Source organism: Lucilia sericata, unplaced genomic scaffold (genome assembly GCF_015586225.1).
Source record: "Lucilia sericata isolate MDLA Ls3-8-SP2 unplaced genomic scaffold, ASM1558622v1 Contig000006F_arrow, whole genome shotgun sequence".
NCBI lineage: Eukaryota > Metazoa > Arthropoda > Insecta > Diptera > Calliphoridae > Lucilia > Lucilia sericata.
The window spans coordinates 98,380-122,309 of NW_023994047.1; the positions used below are offsets into that span (position 1 = coordinate 98,380).

The 23,930-nt window shown below is 29.0% G+C and overlaps 2 protein-coding genes across 2 annotated transcripts in view; one reads left to right on the forward strand and one right to left on the reverse strand.

Annotated features, from left to right (window-relative positions):
- Positions 1–242: 242 nt before the first annotated feature.
- On the reverse strand, positions 243–931 carry LOC119602113. The gene is made up of 2 exons (XM_037953462.1): positions 692–931; positions 243–630 (listed from the first exon to the last, which is right to left on the reverse strand). The coding sequence occupies exons 1-2, from the start codon at positions 923–925 to the stop codon at positions 316–318; spliced, it is 549 nt and encodes a 182-aa protein (XP_037809390.1). The 5' UTR covers positions 926–931; the 3' UTR covers positions 243–315.
- Positions 932–7,895: 6,964 nt separating this feature from the next.
- LOC119601379 (nuclear pore complex protein Nup88) overlaps positions 7,896–23,930 on the forward strand; it is a 65,170-nt gene continuing 49,135 nt past the window's right edge. Inside the window, exon 1 of the mRNA XM_037952300.1 lies at positions 7,896–8,287. Coding sequence (XP_037808228.1) covers positions 8,081–8,287 — 207 coding nt within the window. The 5' untranslated portion in view covers positions 7,896–8,080. The remainder of the gene's footprint in view (positions 8,288–23,930) is intronic.

The window sequence follows — 23,930 nt, forward strand, 5'->3', positions numbered from 1 at the left end:
AGTCTATAGTCCAGTCTATAGTCTGGTCTATAGTCTAGTCTATGGTCTGGTCTATAGTCTAGTCTATAGTATAGTCTTGTATAGTTTAGTCTATAGTCTAGTCTATAGTCTAGTATATAGTCTAGTCTATAGTCTAGTCTATAGACTAGTCTATAGTCTAGTCTATAGTCTAGTCTGTAGTCTATATTCTAGCCTACAATCATATCAGTTTTCCCAAAAAGTTAGCTATTGAAAGCAAAATCTCTGTTTTAACCAAAAAATATATATTTCATAACCTTTTATAAAATCCTTAATAATTTGTTTTCTTTACCCACTTTAATCCGAAATCGTTATAATAGCCGTAAAACCAGCCACAGGAGACATGCCATCCTTTAACAAAAACACCAAAAGATAATCTCCCTTAGGGGTATCAGCAGGCAAGAAGTCAGCATTCATTTCATAATCATCAATAGTATATTCTCCCTTAGATAAAGGACAAGTGCCAGGTTCGGGCAAATTGGACTTTTCCTTAATGCCCGGATAAATATCCTCATCTTCGGCCACAAATTTGCAAATTTCCCTTTCAATATTGAAAACTAAAGGTCCCTTGGCTTGTTTCTCTTTGTCGTATGGGAAAACTTGGAGATTAACCTTAAAAAATAACAATTAGTTTAAAAAAATGTTCCACCAAATTTTTAAGAAAATGTCTCACCTTTTGCTCATCCGCTAGATTTAAATTCAAGGTAAACGAACCACTTACTACAAACTTATTGCGTCCTTTTTGTTTTAAACCCAAAGTATCCCAATTAACAAATTTCTGATCATATTCCGTGCTGATTTCAAAATTATCCATTTCCACCGTATAAGGACTATCGTCATTGCCTTTGACAGCAATACCAACCAACAAAATATAGACAACTATTTTTAGTATAGTTTTAAACGACATTTCTTAAACAATTTTTTTAAATTAAATTTGGTTTGTTTTAGATTTTATTTATATACAGAAAATTTTTATTTTTTTAAACTAATTAACTAATTAACATGCAATTTCCATGTTCTTGTTTATTTAATTTACATTTTAATGGTATTGAAATAAAAAAAAAATATTATAAATTTTTCCAATTAGCACTTGTTAATTTTTATAAAATGTAAACATAACCTTTTACGTAGTTGTCAAAATAACATAATAAACTTATTAACATCTAATAAATTGGATTAGTTGGAAAACTTATGATTAAATCAAGGATTTAGAAGCACAAATTTTAAAAATTAAATTAAGAAAATGCAATACTTTTAACAATAGACTAGTCTATAGTCTGGTCTATAGTCTTGCCTATAGTCTAGTCTATAGTCTATAATAATTAATAATAATAATAAATTGGATTAGTTGTAGAACTTATGATTAAATCATAGATTTAGAAGCACAAATTTTAAAAATTAATTTAAGAAAATACAATACTTTTAACAAGTCTATAGTCTAGTCTAGTCTATAGTCTAGTCTATAGTCTAGTCTATAGTCTAGTCTATAGTCTAGTCTATAGTCTAGTCTATAGTCTAGTCTATAGTCTAGTCTATAGTCTAGTCTATAGTCTAGTCTATAGTCTAGTCTATAGTCTAGTCTATAGTCTAGTCTATAGTCTAGTCTATAGTCTAGTCTACAGTCTAGTCTATAGTCTAGTATATAGTCTAGTCTATAGTCTAGTCTATAGTCTAGTCTATAGTCTAGTCTATAGTCTAGTCTATAGTCTAGTCTATAGTCTAGTCTATAGTCTAGTCTAGTATAGTCTAGTCTATAGTTCTAGTCTATAGTCTAGTCTATAGTCTAGTCTATAGTCTAGTCTATAGTCTAGTCTATAGTCTAGTCTAGTCTAGTTATAGTCTAGTCTATAGTCTAGTCTATAGTCTAGTCTATAGTCTAGTCTATAGTCTAGTCTATAGTCTAGTCTATAGTCTAGTCTATAGTCTAGTCTATAGTCTAGTCTATAGTCTAGTCTATAGTCTAGTCTATAGTCTAGTCTATAGTCTAGTCTATAGTCTAGTCTATAGTCTAGTCTATAGTCTAGTCTATAGTCTAGTCTATAGTCTAGTCTATAGTCTAGTCTACAGTCTAGTCTATAGTCTAGTCTATAGTCTAGTCTATAGTCTAGTCTATAGTCTAGTCTATAGTCTAGTCTATAGTCTAGTCTATAGTCTAGTCTATAGTCTAGTCTATAGTCTAGTCTATAGTCTAGTCTATAGTCTAGGTCTATAGTCTAGTCTATAGTCTAGTCTATAGTCTAGTCTATAGTCTAGTCTATAGTCTAGTCTATAGTCTAGTCTATAGTCTAGTCTATAGTCTAGTCTATAGTCTAGTCTATAGTCTAGTCTATAGTCTAGTCTATAGTCTAGTCTATAGTCTAGTCTATAGTCTAGTCTATAGTCTAGTCTATAGTCTAGTCTATAGTCCTAGTCTATAGTCTAGTCTATAGTTAGTCTATAGTCTGTCTACTAGTCTAGTCTATAGTCTAGTCTATAGTCTAGTCTATAGTCTAGTCTATAGTCTAGTCTATAGTCTAGTCTCTAGTCTTGTCTATAGTCTAGTCTATAGTCTAGTCTATAGTCTGTCTATAGTCTCGTCTATAGTCTAGTCTATAGTCTACTCTATAGTCTAGTCTAGTCTAGTCTATAGTCATAGTCTATAGTCTAGTCTATAGTCTAGTCTCTAGTCTAGTCTATAGTCTAGTCTATAGTCTAGTCTATAGTCTTAGTCTATAGTAGTAGTCTAGTCTATAGTCTAGTCTATGGTCTAGTCTATAGTCTAGTCTATAGTCTTGTCTATAGTCTAGTCTATGGTCTAGTCTATAGTCTAGTCTATAGTCTTGTCTATAGTCTAGTCTATAGTCTAGTCTATAGTCTAGTCTATAGTCTAGTCTATAGTCTAGTCTATAGTCTAGTCTATAGTCTAGTCTATAGTCTAGTCTATAGTCTAGGCTATGGTCTAGTCTATAGTCTAGTCTATGGTCTAGTCTAATCTATAGTCTAATCTATAGTCTAGTCTATATTCTAGTCTATAGTCTAGTCTATAGTCTAGTCTATATTCTAGTCTATAGTCTAGTCTATAGTCTAGTCTATAGTTTAGTCTATAATCTAGTCTATAGTCTAGTCTTCAATCTATTCACAGTTTAGATTATAGTCTTTTCTGTAGTCTAGTATAAAGTCTAGTCTATGGTTTATTATTTATTACTGGCAGCTCTTAATCAAGTTGCCAGCTTGCTAGACATAAACAAGCTACCAGATTTGTTTAGAAACAAGTAATGTTGTCAGTTTGCAATTAAAATCTGCTATTTTTTTTTAATTTCAGAAGAATATTGTAGTTGTTTATATAAGAAATTTAACATTTCTAAAAAATTATGATGTAGTTTCCAGTATTTGATAATTGTTTTTGGTTCTTTAACCAAAATTTATTAGATTTAAACAATTTATTTTTAATAAATACTTGCCACTTTCCTTTAAACTCTTGAAAAATAAAACCTGAGCGGCTGCAGCAACAACAATAATCCACTTAAATGAACCAGAAAATCATTTTTAAATAAATATTGCATGTAAATGTAAAATACCTACAGGAAGCCAATAGAAAATTTAGTTTGAAAGAAAATGACAAAAGTGGATCAGGGACAAAGTCATGATTTATTCAGCTATAAGTCAGCAGTTGTGACAAGTAGGTGACAGTGTGAAGATGTTTCAGCTTTAAGTCTTAAAAAGCTGTGCAGGTTCAAAATTTTGATTTAAATATAATAAAATGAACATTTTTATAAATGTCCAGTGTGTTGTAAAAAGTTTCCTATTGGTTTTTCATAAAAATTGAGTTGAGACTATATTTATTATATAAAAATCAACATTTACCAAACAGTTTTTATGCCCACTTTGTTGTTTTTATTATATTAACGTATAAACCTATTTTTTTAATAAATGTTTTTATAACATAAAAACCAACAACAATAATAATCATGATGGAAAAAGTCTCTGTTGTTTTTTCCACAAATTTTTAAATGAACCCTTTCATATGAAATTATGGATAAAAAAAAATAATATGAGGAGTTTTTATATGGAAAATATAAATATATATTTAAATAAAATGACCACTTGACTTTTAGACTATACAGACCAGTAGTGTTGTTATGTTGTAGTTGTTGTTGTTTTATGCCAATTTGTATATTTATTCAGGCTCAATTTCACCATACAGATATTCGGACACTTTTATTTCCCGTAATGTTTTTTTGTTTGTTTGTTTTGTTTTGTTTTTTTCCTTTAGCTTCTTGCTTTTTGTATTTTATTAAGGTTTGATTGCTAAAAGAGTTTGAGTGGGTGGCTCGGAAAAGTGGGAGGTTGGGAAACAATTCAACAACAGTGAATTTTAACCAGCAAATGTTAAAATTGTTGTTGGTATTGTTGTGATTTTAACGGTATTACTTGGTATAACTGAATGATTTTATAATGAAAATTTTTTCCGAAATGCTGTTGATTGTCTAGTGGATTGTGTATGCGATTTTTTTTGCTAATTTATTTATATATTGTGCATATTTATTTTATTATTTTTATTTTCTGGGTAAAATCATTTATTACATATAAAAATTTGTTGGGTTTTTTCCGGTTCACTATAGTAATATCTGGTACAGTAAGTTGGCTGTCTGACTTTTATTCATAAGAGTTGTTTTAAGTGTATAAAACGAGACATTAACAGAGAGTTTTAAATACTATTGTTAAAATTAATAAATATTAAACAACATAAAACAATTATTTTGGAAATGAAAAGCAAAAAAAGTTGAAATTTAAAAGCAGTTTAAAAACTGGTCAAAGTTTATAGAAATTAACGCCCCTTAAAGTTAGGAATGGCTTTTAAACAAACAGCAAAGCAGGATAGTTTATAGACCAGACTATAGATTAGTCTATAGTCTAGTCTTTAATCTCGTTGATAGTTTAGTCTATAATCTAGTCTATAACTTAGTCTATAGTATAGTCTTCAGTGTATAATTCCACAGTCTAGTCTATAGCCTAGTCTATAGTCTAGTCTAGTCTAGTATAGTCTAGTCTATAGTCTAGTCTATAGTCTAGTCTATAGTCTAGTCTATAGTCTAGTCTATAGTCTAGTCTATAGTCTAGTCTATAGTCTAGTCTATAGTCTAGTCTATAGTCTAGTCTATAGTCTAGTCTATAGTCTAGTCTATAGTCTAGTCTATAGTCTATAGTCTAGTCTATAGTCTAGTCTATAGTCTAGTCTATAGTCTAAGTCTAGTCTATAGTCTAGTCTATAGTCTAGTCTATAGTCTAGTCTATAGTCTAGTCTATAGTCTAGTCTATAGTCTAGTCTATAGTCTAGTCTATAGTCTAGTCTATAGTCTAGTCTATAGTCTAGTCTATAGTCTAGTCTATAGTCTAGTCTATAGTCTAGTCTATAGTCTAGTCTATAGTCTAGTCTATAGTCTAGTCTATAGTCTAGTCTATAGTCTAGTCTATAGTCTAGTCTATAGTCTAGTCTATAGTCTAGTCTATAGTCTAGTCTATAGTCTAGTCTAGTCTATAGTCTAGTCTATAGTCTAGTCTATAGTCTAGTCTATAGTCTAGTCTATAGTCTAGTCTATAGTCTAGTCTATAGTCTAGTCTATAGTCTAGTCTATAGTCTAGTCTATAGTCTAGTCTATAGTCTAGTCTATAGTCTAGTCTATAGTCTAGTCTATAGTCTAGTCTATAGTCTAGTCTATAGTCTAGTCTATAGTCTAGTCTATAGTCTAGTCTATAGTCTAGTCTATAGTCTAGTCTATAGTCTAGTCTATAGTCTAGTCTATAGTCTAGTCTATAGTCTAGTCTATAGTCTAGTCTATAGTCTAGTCTATAGTCTAGTCTATAGTCTAGTCTATAGTCTAGTCTATAGTCTAGTCTATAGTCTAGTCTATAGTCTAGTCTATAGTCTAGTCTATAGTCTAGTCTATAGTCTAGTCTATAGTCTAGTCTATAGTCTAGTCTATAGTCTAGTCTATAGTCTAGTCTATAGTCTAGTCTATAGTCTAGTCTATAGTCTAGTCTATAGTCTAGTCTATAGTCTAGTCTATAGTCTAAGTTCTATAGTCTAGTCTATAGTCTAGTCTATAGTCTAGTCTATAGTCTAGTCTATAGTCTAGTCTATAGTCTAGTCTATAGTCTAGTCTATAGTCTAGTCTATAGTCTAGTCTATAGTCTAGTCTATAGTATTAGTCTAATAGTCTTTAAGTCTATAGTCTAGTCTATAGTCTTAGTCTATAGTCTAGTCTATAGTCTAGTCTATAGGTCTAGTCTTTAGTCTAGTCTATTAGTCTAGTCTATAGTCTAGTCTATAGTCTAGTCTATAGTCTAGTCTATAGTCTAGTCTATAGTCTAGTCTATAGTTCAGTCTATAGTCTGCTATAGTAGTCTATAGTCTAGTCTATAGTCTAGTCTATAGTCTAGTCTATATGTCTAGTCTATAGTCTAGTCTATAGTCTAGTCTATAGTCTAGTCTATAGTCTAGTCTATAGTCTAGTCTATAGTCTAGTCTATAGTCTAGTCTATAGTCTAGTCTATAGTCTAGTCTATAGTCTAGTCTATAGTCTAGTCTATAGTCTAGTCTATAGTCTATAGTCTAGTCTATAGTCTAGTCTATAGTCTAGTCTATAGTCTAGTCTATAGTCTAGTCTATAGTCTAGTCTATAGTCTAGTCTATAGTCTAGTCTATAGTCTAGTCTATAGTCTAGTCTATAGTCTAGTCTATAGTCTAGTCTATAGTCTAGTCTATAGTCTAGTCTATAGTCTAGTCTATAGTCTAGTCTATAGTCTAGTCTATAGTCTAGTCTATAGTCTAGTCTATAGTCTAGTCTATAGTCTAGTCTATAGTCTAGTCTATAGTCTAGTCTATAGTCTAGTCTATAGTCTAGTCTATAGTCTAGTCTATAGTCTAGTCTATAGTCTAGTTTATAGTCTAGTCTATAGTCTAAATTATAGTCTAGACTATAGTCTATTTTATAGTATAGTCTATAGTATAGTTTATAATCTAGTTTATAGACTAGTTTAGAGTCTAGTCTATATTTTTTTTATGTATTTTTTTAGTTTAATTTGTGTAATAAAATTTTCTATAATTTATAGAATTTACTTTCTTCCAACTACTACTCCTTTTGGCTGCTTCTCAAACGTTAAACTTTTCCAACTAATAGCCCCTGTTTTAGCCATTTAAAATATAGTATTGTAATTTAATGTTTTAACTTGTTGTTTTTGCTTTTTGTTTTGTAAGTAATAAATTCATCGAACCATCAACTGCAGTTACAACACCCAAACTCTGGGAAAATTCAACTAGTCTAACAGCACAAACTTATAGTACACTTAACATCCTTATAGACTTAAAAATTATTGTGCGAAGAACTCAATAACTTCCGGCATTTGTGTTAAATAACTAAATAAGGAGTTGTTTGTTGTTTTTGTTTTAAAGATTTTCACACAAAAACACACAAATTGTACTCAAACTCCAAAGAAAGTTGTAAGACATAATTTACAAAAGAAGAAAACTAACTACAACAAAATCTAGAATAAGAGATAACCAAAAAATCTAACAAACAAATAAATAAACACAAAATAAAACACTCTTTGAGCACAAAAATAACGAAAATGTTATAAAAATCAATAGAAAATATTTTAAACTACTAATTTCCGTATTAAAATGCTAACATTTTGAATAAAAACTTAAAATTTTTATTAAAAAATACTTTTACATAATTTGCCTTTATTTTGTTAGGTTAATTTCAACGTTAATTTAAATTTGCTTTAAGTTATTTGCAGCGCCCTCTATTTGTCAAATTTTCTGATATACCTTAACACTAACAGCTGTAAAACCACCCTGCTACTACTTTTTACAACTGTGTAATAATTGTTGCCGGTCAAAATAGAAAAGAAGAAAGAAAAAACAAGCAAAGTGTAAAAAATTAAACAAAAAGTAGTGTGTTTTGTGCAGAAAAAGAAATTTAAATTGTTTATTATTAAAAAAACATAAAACAACAAGTAAAATCTTAACTTATTTAGTGAACAAAAGTGTTTTGTGTAGTTATTATCATTCATCAACAAAATGGCCTCCACTGACTGTTTGCAACTTAACAAAACCAGCATGTTTGCCAAAATACGTGCTGGTCTGCCCATGGAACGTTTGCAAACACAAAATCTATTGGAATGTAAAGATGATTTATTGTATTGTTGGGATTCCCAGGAGAATTCTTTATTAGTTTTGAACTGGCGTGCTGCAGTGGCTAAGGGTTTTGAGGAGGTTAAATATCAGGTAAGTGCCGGAGTCTCATTATGAAAATTTTATGATTTTGGCGCCAAATTGTTGGCCGGAGGAAAACTTATGCCCTGAAAGCGTTCCCTATGCAATAAAGCGCTATTAGTTTGATAAAAAATATAAATAAAAGTAGAAAAATGCATTAAGAAACAAAAAGCAAAAAGTTTGTCTGTTTGTGCTCTATGATACTGACCTACACAAATATTTACGTTGTAGTAGAGTCCTATGTGTTTGTTGTAATTTTAAGCAGTGAGACTTTTAACATTATATTACAGCATAATTTGGTAGAATTTTAAATAATTAAAAGAAAAATTAAGGAATTTTATACTGGCACGTGTTGTTTCAGTTTCTACGCGTCTCCCAGTAAATGCTACTAAGTATTTAATGGGGTTGCTATACCTATTGAATATATTTCTAATAAGAATTAGATTTACCCACATATCATTATATTCAATAAATGATAATGAACATTTTTCTTCATTTTGTTAACCGATCACAAATTTAACATTTATATTGTTTTTAAAAATACAATAGAATTAACAAATATGTGTTTGTCAAATAACTTTTTGTTTATATACATGAAAGCCCGTTTCATATGCTATTCAACGTCATACGATTTGTTTAAATCGGTCCATTACTTCAAAAAATATCAATAAATTAGTGAATCCAACCAAATATTCTAATTACCGTATGCCCTAACTTATATAATTATTGATTTCATTCGAGACACCCTAACTTTTATTTATATCAATTTCAAAAATTTTCCAACGAACATTTTTCACATTTTTTAGCCATGAACGGAGGTGCCGCTCCTTAAAATTTAAAAAATTTATTTAAATACCACCGACTAAGAATTTTTTGGTATCAAACGAAAGAATATTTAACAGATTTTCTAATAGTTGCAAAATTTTTTATACCGCCATCTTATTGAACGCGGAAACTGCGTGAGACTTCACTAAGAAAAATTGAAGGTTGCCCAAGATTTCTTTATGAAATTCGTAATTGGAACCTGGTTTTATGTTAATTTCGAATAAGAGGAATTAGTTGAGATATATTCCTAATAATAATGTCCATTTTAAAAGTCGTCTTCTAACAGAATCGCACATTTCCTTAAATCGACAGAAAAATTTTCCGTTTTTGATGTCTAAAAAAAATATTTGAAAGGAATATTTTTATAAATTTGACATCTTTAAAATCGCCATTATTATTAACGCGGAGCTTGCTGAAATAATTTTCTAATAATTTGGTCCATGAGGTTTCTTCGAAAATTCCTAACGAAATTTCTCTGATTAAACTAGCATTTTAACGGTTTGTCGTCCTTTAAGAATTGCCCAAAACAAGAGGACAGAGGAGCGGCAAGGACTCTGTTAAACTTGTCTTTATTTCTTCTCTTTTTAGAATTTAATAAAGAAATTTATTTCAATTTGTTAGCAAAAAAAAATATTTATTTTATTTTTTGTTTTGAAAAATTCCATTATTTTTGACATTTTCTATTTTCTTTTATAAATATATTATTGTGATTGTTTTTGTGTTCTTTTTTCTATTGTTAATGAATTATATTTTTTTCTTTTCGGAAGTGTACCTTATATGGTAGCTGTGGTCAATTATGTACTGAGGAACAATAAAATAAATTTATTTTGCGAGAGCATTTCTGTAAAAGCTATATGCAATTTCAAACCGATTCAATACCTAGACGAAAGCAAACAATTCTGACAAAACTTTTGTTTTGGTATTTTGATCATATCTTGGTCTGATATGGACAGATTTGTTTTATTTTAAAAAGAAAACTTCTTGAAAGCTTGTTTAATAGAATTATTGAAGATTTAAATCTCGCAGATATCTGCCGTCTTCTGAAAACTGAATTCAAAATTCATGTCGACAGACAGAGAAGACTAAGTGAAAGGTCAGAAAATTACAGAAAGAACAGAAAGATAAACTTATATATTTGTAGGTATATAACGAAGGTATTATTTTTTAAAATTTTAGTTGAACACCATGCCTTTGAAGGACAACTTGTAGTTGAACACATTATAAAATTTTCTTCATAGTTTTAAATCTTTATAATTTTAAACCAAAAAAGTCAATGCTTTCGCCAAAAATTTTTAATTGTATAAAGTTGATTTCGTCCTGTTATTTACGCTGTGCAACAAGAAAATCTTTCCCAAATGAGAACAACGGGAAGTAGTTACAAAGAAATAATGAAGTCATTTATACATATAAACGCTTGTTTTATAAGCTTTCCAACGACATACGATTTGTTTAAATCGGTTCAGTATTTCAGAAAATATTAATAAATATGAGAATCCAACAAAATATACCAATTACTGCATACCCTAACTTATATAATTATTTATTTCAATCGAGACACCCTAACATTTATTTATATCAATTTCAAAAATTTTCCAACGAACATTTTTCACATTTTTTAGTCATGAACGGAGGTGTCGCTCCTTAAAATTTAAAAAAAAATGTCAATAAAAATTAAAATTTTTCTAAATATGCCAACACAAAAATTCAGAAAAAATGTATTTAAATAGCACAGATTAACAAATTTTTGGTATCAAATGAAAGAATATTCAACAGATTTTCTAATAGTTGCGAAATTTTTGATACCGCTATCTTAATGAACGCGGAAACTGCGTGAGACTTCAATGAGAAAATATAAAGTTGCTCAAGATTTCTTTATTAAATTGGTTGTAGGAATAACATTTTATTGTAATATGGAATAAGAGGTGAGGGTTGAAATATATTCCAAATAATTTGGTCCATTTTAAAAGTCGTTTTTTAACAGAATCGCACAATTCTTTAAATCAAGAGAAAAATTTTCTATTTTTGATTTTTTAGTGTCAAAAGAAAATGTTTGTTTGAAAAGAATATTCTTATAAAATTGACATATGTATTTAAAATCGCCATTATTAACGCGGAACTTGCTGATATAATTTTCTAAAAATTTGGTCCATATTATTGAGGGATTCTTAGAATATTACTGCACGAAATTTCTCTAATTAAGTCAGAACTTTAACAGCTTGTAATCCTTTAAGAATAATTGCACAAAATAAGACATGGTAAGAAATATTCTTATAACGTTGACATCTTTAAAATCGATATCATAATTAACGCGGAACTTGCTGATATATATTTCTAATAATTTGGTCCATATTTTTAAGGATTCTTAGAAAATTCCTGGACAAAATTTCTCTAATTAAGTCAGAACTTTAACGGCTTGTCATCCTTTAAGAATAATTTCACAAAATATGACATGGCAGAGTCACGACAAGGGCTTTGCTAAAATTTGTCTTTATTTCTCCCTTTTTAGAAAAGAAAATGTTTAAATTTATTTTATTGATTAAATCGGCATTTTAACGGTTTGCCGTCCTTTAAGAATTGCCCAAAACAAGAGGGCAGTAGAGCGGCAAGGGCTCTGTTAAATTTGTCTTTATTTCTTCTCTTTTTAGAATTTAATAAAGAAATTTATTTCAATTTGTTAGCAAAAAAATTATTTATTTTATTTTTTGTTTTGAAAAATTCCATTATTTTTGACATTTTCTATTTTCTTTTATTAATATATTATTGTGAGTGTTTTTGTGTTCTTTTTTCTATTGTTAATGAATTATGTTGTTTTTTGTTTTTCGGAAGTGGACCTTATAGGGTAGCTGTGGTCAATTATGTACTGAGGACCAATAAAATAAATTTATTTCTGTAAAAGCTATATGCAATTTCAAACCGATTCAATACCTAGACGAATGAAAACAATTCTGACAAAATTTTTGTTTTGGTATTTTGCTCATATCGTGGTCAGATATGGAGAGATTTGTCTGATTTTAAAAAGAAGTCTTCTTGAAAGCTTGTTTGATAGAATTATTGAAGATTTATATCTCGTATATATTTATCTCGTGTCTTCTGAAAACTGATTTCAAAATTCATATCAAAAGACAAACAAGACTAAATGAAAGGTCAAAAAATTATATTATAACAAGTAACAGTGTTATATACCCACCATCACACCTCGTTTGACTCGAATAAAACTTACTTATGTCAAATTTCATCTATATACTCGTATATTTAGGCCAGTTATAAGCGTTAAAGTAATTTTCTGAAGGGGATATAGGGGGTAGGGTCAATTATGGGTCGATCCTCATAAAATTTGGTTGACAGAATTTGGTTCGTATTAAATTTATTTGTGTCGAATTTCATCGCTACACTCGTATTTTTAAACCATTAATGAGCGTTGCAGTCATTTCCTGAAGGGGACCTTATATGGGGGGTAGGGTCAATCATGCACCGATCCTCATACAATTTTTTAGATAGATTTTGACTCGTTTGAAACTTACTTATGTTGAATTTCATCTATATACTAGTATTTTTAAGTCAGTAATGAGCGTTAAAGTCATTTTCTGAAGGGGACCTTATATGGGGGGTAGGTTCAATTATGGACCGATCCTCATAAAATTTTGCATAGTGATTTTGGATCATAAGGAACTTACTTATGTCGAATTTCATCGCTATATTTGTATTTTTAAACAAGATATGGCTGTTAAAGCTGCTTTTCGAGGGGCCACTTGTATGGGGGCTATCCAAAAGCGTGGACCGATATTGCCCATTTTCAATACCAAACAAACCTTACCTATAAAAAATATTTATGTGAAATTTCAACCCTCTAGCTCTTTCCATTCGGACTCTATCGTGCTTTCAACAGACAGACAGACGGACAGACATGGCTAGATCGTCTTAGAATTTAATGAGGACCCAGAATATATATACTTTTGTGGGTCTATGAACAATATTTCGATGTGTTACAAACGGAATGACAAAATCAATATACCACATCTTTTTTGATGGTGGGTATAAAAATTACCAACGGAAAGATGTATATAACGAAGATATTAATAGATTTTAACAAATTTTAGTTGAACACCATGCCTTTGAAAGACAACTAGTTGTCAAATACATTATAACATTTTCTTCACAGTTTTAAATCTTTATAATTTTAAACCAAAAAAGTCAATGCTTTCGCCAAAATATTTAATTGTATAAACTTGATTTTGTACTGTTTTTTATGCTGTGCAACAAGGAAATCTTTTCCAAATAAGAACAACTAAAAGTAGTTGCAACGAAATACTAAAAGTGTTTGTACATATAAAAGCTTGTTTTATAAGCTTTCCAACGACATACGATTTGTTGAAATCGGTTCAGTAAGTCAGAAAATATTAATAAATATAAGAATCCAACAAAATATACTTATTACTGCTAACCCTAACTTATATAATAATTAATTTCATTCAAGACACCCTAACTTTTATTTATATCATTTTCAAAAATTTTCCAACGAACATTTTTCATATTTTTTAGTCATGAACGGAGGTGTCGCTCCTTAAAATTTCAAAAAAATGCCAATAAAAATTAAAATTTTTCTAAAAATGCCAACACAAAAATTCAGAAAAAATGTATTTAAATAGCACAGATTAACAAATTTTTGGTATCAAATGAAAGAATATTCAACAGATTTTCTAATAGTTGCGAAATTTTTGATACCGCTATCTTAATTAACGCGGAAACTGCGTGAGACTTCAATGAGAAAATCCAAAGTTGCTCAAGATTTTTTTATTAAATTGGTTATAGCAGCAACATTTTTTTGTAATATGGAATAAGAGGAGAGGGTTGAGATACATATATTCCAAATAATTTTTTTTAACAGAATCGCACAATTCTTTAAATCAAGGGAAAAATTTTCCAATTTTGATTGTTTAGTGTCAAAAGAAAATGTTTGAAAATAATATTCTTATAAAGTTGACATATTTAAAATCGCCATTATTATTAACGCGGAACTTGCTGATATAATTTTCTAATAATTTGGTCCATATTGAGGATTCTTTGAGAATTCCTGGACAAAATTTCTCTAATTAAGTCAGAACTGTTTGTCATCCTTTAAGAATAATTGCACAAAATAAGACATGGCAGAGTCACGCCAAGGGGTGTGCGTACGAATGAAAAAGAGTATGTTTTTCAAGCCGCGTGTGTAGTCTATTTGAGCCTTTATATGGTAGCTGTAGTCAATTATGTACCGAGGAACAATTTTTCGAGTGCTACATGCACTTTCTGTATAAAAGCTAAAATTTGAACCGATTCAATACCTGGACGAAAGAAAACAATTCTGAAAAAATGTTATGAAACTAATCAAGAATTAGCAAATACACAATATTTTCAAGAGATATTTTTATATTTTGCTCATATCTTGGTGTAATATGGACAGATTTGTCTGATTTTAAAAAAGGAAACTTCTTGAAAGCTTGTCTGATATATTGAAGACTTAAATCTTTGGTTTTTGAGTTCTTTTTGTTATAAAGGGGAACTTTTTCCTATACAAGCTTTATAAGCGAGATATAAACAATTGTGGACCGATCGGGAAAACAATTTCACTGAATTATTCATGTTTCGTTGAATTATTCATATACAATATAGGTGTTATTCGTGTTGGTTTGTGTTCCGTTAATCAATTAAGTTGGTTTAACTTATTTTCGAAAGTGGACCTTATATGGAAGCTATGGTCAGTTATGGGCCGAGCCAGGTTTAGTTCGTCGTGATATTTAGCTTATTTACAACATAATTTTTTGGTTTTCAAAATTTTTAACTAAAACCAACCTGTCACCAAACACTTCTTTTAATCATATATTTAAACTAACTTCACTCATCTAGTCTTTTTATCTTAAAGTTAAATATTTTTAATTATTAAAAAATGAACAGAAGCTGTCTGATTGTTATCTTTAGTTTTTTATTATTTTAAATGAAAGTAAAAATGTTGATGTCACTTTAATATGTTTAATAATATTTTACCAAAATTGCACTTGGTTAGTTTAATATATAACGATTTCTTTTCAATAATTGGCACGTTTTTCCTTTTTAGAGAATTTTTTTCTTCATTTCGTGCAACACTGATCATTTTATTATATCACTTTGGTTTTTTTTTCTGTCATAAATTCATTAACCTTGTCCATATTGATTAAATGCTTTTGATTTATCAAATAATTAGAAAATTAAGTTTTATTTTTATCAAACACAACAATAACAAAACAAGTTATATATAAATTGGGAAATTTTCCCTCACGAGCTAAATTAACTAAATTAATATTTCCTTTAATATCAATCCGTTTCTAAGGCTTTATTTGTTACTCCTCCCTCCACAATAGTGGTACTAGCTGTAGAATAATCCATGGGAGGAGCACGATCGGCTACAACCCGTTTGTTAGGAGCCGGTGGTGTACCCACTAAATCGACAGATTTTCTAGTACCTAGAATTAAACAATGTTTTCATTAATAAATTGTTTAAATTATGTTTAAATGAAAATATTTATAGAGAAGAAAAAAAACTTACTGCAGCAACCACCCATTTTTGTGTTATATACTTTTAGCCCGAACTTGTGTACTACTAATGATAATTAAATCATTTTTTAAAAAAGTAATAAGCCATATATAACACAAACACAATTTTTTTTTTCTATAAGACTGTTTTTGCTACTTTTTTATTGATAAGATTTGTTAGTAAACTATATGAATCATTTATTAATAGATATGAGAAACCTCTAATACGGTCACGGTGCTTAACGTTTTTTAACTAGGAAATGACGCATTGTTTGTGTAATTTTTTTTTAACTTACATAGATTTGTGCAATTTTCTGAAATATTTAAATTAGCTTTAGAAACATGAAACATTTCTTTAGTAATTAGCTAATTTTAAAGTCAAACATTCTTATTTTAGGGTGTTTACAAGTCGTTGTCAATTGGTTAACGTAATTTTCGTAGATAAAACAGACAGTGGGAATTGCTTATCTTTTAACCAAAGTTATTTTAAATGATTGTCATAACATTTTTTAGCCTCGTAAATATTTATTTTTAAGAACCGTTACAGAATTTTTTTTTAAATTGTAGGGGAATTTGATAAGAATTATTAGGGTTTATGAAAATATAGTTCAAGGAAACCACTGACTCTTTTACTCTTTCTTTCTCTCTATTAATTTCCTGTCATTGTTTCATTAAAATTTCATATAAACTTAAAATTATTCCCTGATAAAATTTGAATATATCTAGTTTTGTTTTTTTTAATTGAAAGCTAAAAGAAAGACAATATTAACGAGAAGATGAAACAGAAGATGAATAAAATTAAATTAACGACAGAATTAAATGAGCTTTGAAAATGGCGCCAGTTTGAATGTATTGTAATATCAACATTCATACAAAATAAAAAATAGAAAAATCTCTAAAGGAGGTAGTTTTTTTTTTTTTGTTAAAACGTGACTTCATTTATTGTCCTTTACAGGAAATGATGGCAAAGCCACTTCCTCTAAAGCCTGCAAACGAATGATTCCTAATTGAAAACTATTAAATTTAGCGTTTCTTTTTCTTGCTCTCTCACTTCCTTCAGCTCATCATTGCCACTTTTTTTTCATATATTTCTTAACAGTTTTTTTCCTCCAACATTCTTTTTATTTTTCAACATAACCATACCCATTGAAATTGTCCAATTTTTCTGTATAATTTTTTTTATATTTTCGCACTAAATTTCATTTCGAATGACATTCGCTCCATCACGCGTCAAATGCACACCGAATGAAAGAAATAGAGGAACAAAAAAAAGCAAACCAAGTGCTCTAGTATGCTAAAAGCATGTTTGTTTGAGAAAAAAAAGCGAAAAAAGGACATTTTCATTCATTCGCGTGAATATTTAATTAGATGCAATTATTTATGGTATTAAATAGATGAGGCGGCAGTTAATGTTAGTGGGGGTAGTGAAAAAAAATATACTACAAGGTTTTGTTTCGTTTTTTTCTTCTCAAAACGATGCAAAAGAATTGTAATAAAATGCTAAAAAATTACGTCAACAAGCTTTGATGAGAAAAAAAGGAAATCAATTAAGTTCTTTTTATTTTACTGTAATGAAATTTACCCAAAATAAGTTAAAAAAAATAAATAAAGAAATTGTAGGTTTTTTTTTTTCTTTGCATGAAAAGGAGTATTTTCTTAAATGATGTTACATTAATATTATACTTTTTGTTAGATTTTCATTAAAGATATATAAAAAAAAGAAAGAAGTGAAATTATATATTTTGATTTATTAAAATACATTTATTTAGTTTTAAGCTTTATTTTTATTACAATTTCCTTTTTTTTAGATTTAATTAATGAGGGGTAAGTTTTTATATTTTCTTTTATACTAATACATTTTCTTTTATTTTCTAGCTTTATTAATTCTCCTACTTAAAACCAGCAATCCATTTTTATGCTCAATAAATACAAACAATCAATTATTCTTCTCAATAAAAGCACGCAATCAATTATTGTTCTCAATAAATTTTATATTTTCTACTCAGACTATTTGTGATATCAAAACCGCAATATTAATTCAAGAAAGCTACATTCAGACGACAGGAATCTGCTCGCAGAAAGGACCTCAGAAGAATCATCAAACTACTGGATGTGCTTTAAAACACCACAGAAATTAATATGAAAAAAATCGTCATTCCAAGGATCGCCAGAATTAGAACTTAAAAATCTTATTCTTTAAAACCTATATAATAGTACCCTGCAAAAAATTGAGACTACTCCGCACAAGCGTGTAAAGAGTACTCCGCAAAGGACCAGAACTGGTCCAGAACTAATCCAAATATATGGAAAAAACATACTCCATTTAAAATTGTGATATTCTAGGTGAGGACCACGTAATCCGCAAATGGATTACATCGGACTAATCCCAAAACTACTCCTTTGCTAAAATTATGGGAGTACATGATCCAAAGCATGATCCCATGTAATGCAGGATATGGATCATGTTGTCTTCAAAAACTATGAACATGGTCCATGCCTGCAGTACATAGGACTACTGAACGGATCATATATTACCATAATGTTTACAGGTAGTAGTTTTAGGATTACCTTAATGGATCATGTACTCCAATAATATTTGCAGGGTATAATCAATGCGGCTACTATCGGAACATTTTTTCTAACACTTAAAGAGCATTTCCATAAAGATATCAACTATCTTACAGCAATGCTAGCGTTCAGAAAAATCTATTTAATTTTTAGTTTCAGGCTACAAAAAAATTTTATTTAAAAAAATATTCTTTACTTTTTTAACGTTGCTACTTCAATATATTGAAGGGACCTTTTACACTTTTCTTACGGTATTCTTAAGCAACTTAAAATAAAACAAAATATTTCTTTTTAATAAATTACCATTTTATTATTATTTTCGTTTGTATTTTTTTTTATTGTGGTTAACAAATAAAACATGTATTGTCACTTTAGTGTCTTGTTTACCTATTTTTTGTTGAAAAGGGTTTAACAGTTTCTTTTTGCAAGTTATTTTCTTTTTATTGTAAGAGACATAAAAGTAAAGAAAGTAGAATTTATTAGACAGTTACACGCCAGGCATTTCATTTAAAACATCATTGTTCTGTTGGCTTTATTAACTTCTATTTTTGTGTAACACCTTTTAATGCTACTCTAAAAAAGAGAGAGAGAGAAAAAAATACATAAAAAACCGGGGTCCAGTCTGGAAAGTTAAGAATAATGTTTTTCTTTAAATGTCCTTTACAATAAACAAAGCAAAAGAAAAAAAGGTTCAATAAACGCAAATAACAAATAGATATTTAATTTTTTCCCCAATTTTTTCCTCTAGTAAAAAGTAACCTTTTGTTGTTATAAATAAAAAAGGGATAAAAAAAACCTAAAAGAATATTTATTTTCACACTATTTATATATTAAAAAACCATTTAAAACAAACACGCAAACTAAAACCACACAATTTCTTATGTTAACCTAACAGCACACATTCTTTACATAAAGTGTTTTTCACACTTAATAAAAAGGATATACAAGTATGTGCAAAGGACATATATAAAAAAAATGTGTCTCCTGTTGTAGTTTTTGGGGAGTTTTTTGTGGTTGTTTATTGTTTAAATTGCAAGAAAATTGGCTACAAAAGATGCTAATGATTTATATAATCGATTTGACCATATGTTGAATGTGGCTGCAATATAAGGAAGTATAAAAATTTGATAAATGTTGCATAAAAGGATACCAATAAGTGTCGTGTTTGAAAGGGAATACAAAACAAATAAAAAATTAGCTATTAGCAGGACATTCATAGTTTATGGGTGATAAGCGTGAAAGTAGTTTTTTTATTGAATGGGCAAGCTTAAGCAGATTTTGATAAGGGTTTATTGTTAGAGATATTTTAATAAAATATCCCATGAAAGGGGTCAATAGCTATTGTTAATGGCTATCTAAAAGCAAAGAAATTAAGGTGAAAACAAGGAAAACCTAAAAATATTATTATTCTCTTTACAATAAACTTCTGTTTTTATTCTTGTTATAATCTTAGATGTTTACTTTTAATTATATTAAATTTTATTACACAGTTATCATACATTTACTTGTCATTTGTGTCAATTTTTCAAATCAACATATCGTGTCCAATCTAATGCGTTTTTAACATGTATTAACATAATATATAGTATATTCTAATATACAAACAGATATAATCTCTTATGTCTAGTAGCAACAGTGGCATGATGGCAAACATTTAAAGGTCATATTTGTGTGTATTTCTAAGGACTTGTGTAATATCCTTCAATTTGTTTAAGTGACACACATTTTTCCCTAAGTACATTTTTGTCAATTTATATATTTTTTTTTTTTTGAGTACTCTTTTCGTTTACATTATATTAACCCAACAACCACACCTTTAAGTAACACACATGCATTTACATGTTTGACAAATTGTCCAGAAAAAAAAAAATAATGGAAATAAAAGTAAAAACTACAAAGTTGAAGACAGTATGGAAAACAAAACCCATATACTTACATTAAACCAACATTTATTCATTAATTTCCATTTAATTAGTTTTTACGAAATCATACAAGAGAAAGAGTGCATTATTCCATTTGAAATGTTGTTGTATTTCGTTAAACTTTGTTGACGCCTTTTAACGATTTTTGCACACCCTAATTGTTGTTTTTTTTTTTTTCGCTCTATAGTTGAACTGAATAGTGTATCCTTTAAAAACTGTTTTGCTAATTAGTTGCTCTAACAACCATTCAAATTTGTATTTAGTCGGTTTTTTTTCTAGCATATAGATAAAAATCGCTTATTTTTTAGTACTTTTTTTTTGTTTGTTTAACTTTCTCACCAAAGTGTAATTAAATAATTTAATTTATATTATTGAAAGGAAATGTACAAACAGACAAATGTTGTAAAACCAAAAAGTTTATGGTGTTAATGTGCTTATATGTGTTTATTTTTGTTGAAATGTATGTTTTATACATAAAACACTCCTATTTTTTTTAGTTTTATAGTGCGTTTTTTAATTTTTTATGTGCGTTTTAAACTTTGCATCTAATTAGGAAAATGTTTTTTTTTTCTAGGAATTTATATAAATCGGGGTAATTGAAAATAGAGTAGAAATTGCATGTTTAAGACTAATTAGAAATGTTTGAAAGTTAATTTTAAGTTATATAAAGTTTTACTTAATTGTATTTTTAGGCAAATATTTCAGAAACTAAACTCTAATTGAAAGCTTTGTGTTTTTATTGCCCTTAAATCATAAAACACTTTAAAAAATTAAAACTTGTGTAACTTGATTAATCGATCAAAGAAATTGTATGAAATTTTTAAATCATAAAAATGTGTTTTGAAAGTTGTGAAAAAATCTAAAAAAAACTAAAGTGTATCTTCTTTTTAACAGTGTAAAGTTCATAGTAGAATATGTATTTACAAATATGCTTATTTTTAAACTGTAAAATATTCCTACATAAAGTTTAAAATTATTGGCAATATCATCCTTATTGCTAAAAACACTAAGATGTAATGTCTTTTTGTTCTCAATAAATCTGGAAATACTAAACCACTAAATGGTATTTGAAATAACAGGGATTTATATATCTACCAACAGCCAGAAGGCAATTAGGGCAAACGAGGTCCGAATTAAAAATATGGGCGAGAGCATGCTATAAGGACTCTTGGAATAATGAAGCAGTGAATGGAAGCACAAAGGTCCTATGTGCTGACCCTAACGAGAGAAGGACGAGAAACCTCCACAAAATAAACAAGTGTGCGGTTAATAAGATAGTTAGAATTAAAAATATGGGAGAGAGCATCCCATAAGGACTCTTGGAATAATGAAGCGGTGAATGAAACCACAAAGATCATATGGGCTGACCCTAACGAGAGAAGGACGAGAAACCCACAAAAAATAGACAAGTGTGAGGTTAATAAGATAATACGTATTTTGAATGGACACAGAGGATTACAACTATACATAATTGAACGTGCGGATTCAGATGAATGTATAGCATGTGGAGAGGACGGTGTTACTCCGAACACTTTCTTTGCCATTGTCAAACTTTCGTCGAAATTAGATCCAAAAACCATTAATCTGGATATAACATGCAGTGGAATTAAAACTTAAAACTTTTGGGAACATAAAAATATTATCTCAGTCCTTTTACGTCCAATGTTTTCCAGTATAATCACAGACTGGCGATCAACTCAATCAACCTAAATTGAATGTGGTCTAGACTCTAGAGGATTAACTACTAAATATACAGAAGATACAGTAAGAGTATTCGGATCATATTTAGAGAAACTTTCAATATATGTTTCCCCATAAAAAAGAGAAATATGCTTAAAAAGAACACCTTTCTCAATTAAAAATTTCTGTATAAACCCAAACAAGGAAATACTTCAATTAATACGTTTTTATTAACAACATAAAATTTTGATCTCTGGATAATATTTTGAAATAAATTGTATAAGCGAGTATAATAAAACATTTTTACATCATAATGGCTGAAATAATAAACCCAACGTACGCATAATTATTGACAATATGTAACATTAAAAATTTACAAAAAACCACACACACACATGTCTCTTACATATTCATTTGCATATGAAGAATATAACACCTGTTTACATTCTCTCTACTACTGTCGAGAAACTAACTCATCTTTTATTGTTGCCTTTATATGTGGAGAGTATTATGTGGCAGGAAAGAGTATGTTTGTGTGTGTGCGTCGCTTGATGGTGTAATGTTTGTTTATGGGTTTTAACAATTAACAAAAAATACAAATGAAAATACAAAATAAAAAGTTAATGTTAAATTATAATTATCTTACGGAAAAATTAAAACGAATGGAACGTACCGAAACGACTGAAACATTTGTTAATTTAAAACCTTGTTTGAACGGGTTGTGGAGGGGAGAGGACAAGTAAAAAGAAATTTATAAGAAAACCTTATGATTATACAGCAACACATACTGTTAATACTAACTTGTAGTAAAAAACAATCCCCAAAGTAATAAATATAAAAACAACCAAAAAATATGCCATAAAATTTTCAACAAAATACCATTTAGCACTCTTAGCACTTGCTCATCATCTAACGGTTCTGTATTTAAACCCAATACAAGGACTTACTGTCTATAGAGTTTAGTGGGCTGTTTGAATGGTTTGGTGTCATCACAAGATTAGGCCACCAAATAAGCGTTGCGTTGTGTTTGTTGCTGTTCTATTTCTATTATGACTATTATTGACTACGTGTGTGTAGGCTTCTATTTCAATGTTGTACGAGCAGGAGTACATTGAGTAAATAACAAACAAATAATAAAAATGTAGAACCCTTTACCTCTAGCTTTGTTTGCTTTACAGTATTGTGAATAATGGGGTGACAATAATACATTTTGAACCCTTTTTAAAAGCTAGTAGGTCCCATAAATTTTATATGTTGTATTTGACTTCATTTACTTCAACACACGAACATTATGGGTATAGTAGCGTTACCAGTAGTAGTAGTAATAATAATGAAAAAAGCGCTATAAATATTGAGTTTTGTTCTATAGATGTTGTTCGTGATGGTCCTGCAACAGTTTGTTAACCAAGTATTAGTACTGTTGTCGCTATGCCATCATTCATTGCTTTATAGGGATCCTTTATTTTTTGGTTTCGAGGAGTTAGAGTTAGTTAAGCTTTCTGCTTGTAACGTTTAAGAGAAGTTGTGGGTATTTAGTTTCAATGGCAAGTTCTCAAAGTAAGACCATTAATGCTACATGTCTTTATAGGTTATGTGATTATCTCGGAAACTGTAAATCAATTGACAATTTTTAAAACAATAACTTTCGAGTGTGAAATCTATAAAATCTTAAAGTACAATGTCTTTTTGTTCTCAATAAATCATTCAAAAATAAAAATTGAAACCTGAATGTCAAAAAAACTATGACAAAATATTCCGCCAATTTGTTTTTGTTCTCAAAAAACCACGATTGGAATCTCAACCAATCAATAATGGAAAGTTAATCTTCCATTACAAATCATCTAAAAACAAAATGCAATGTCTTTTTGTTCTCAATAAATCATGCAAAAATAAAAACCGAAACCTGAATTTAAAAAAAAACCTCTATCACCAAATATGTCGACAATAAACAAGATTGTCATCACAAAATCTGTAGTTAATTAATTTTTGTTCTCAATAAATCACGAACACTATCTCATTCTCCGCCAATCCGAAAAAAATACAAAAAGGTACAATTAAGTGTCCTGTTTGAAAAGTGTACTTTAAAGTCTACTATACCGCTAAAAAAAATTCCT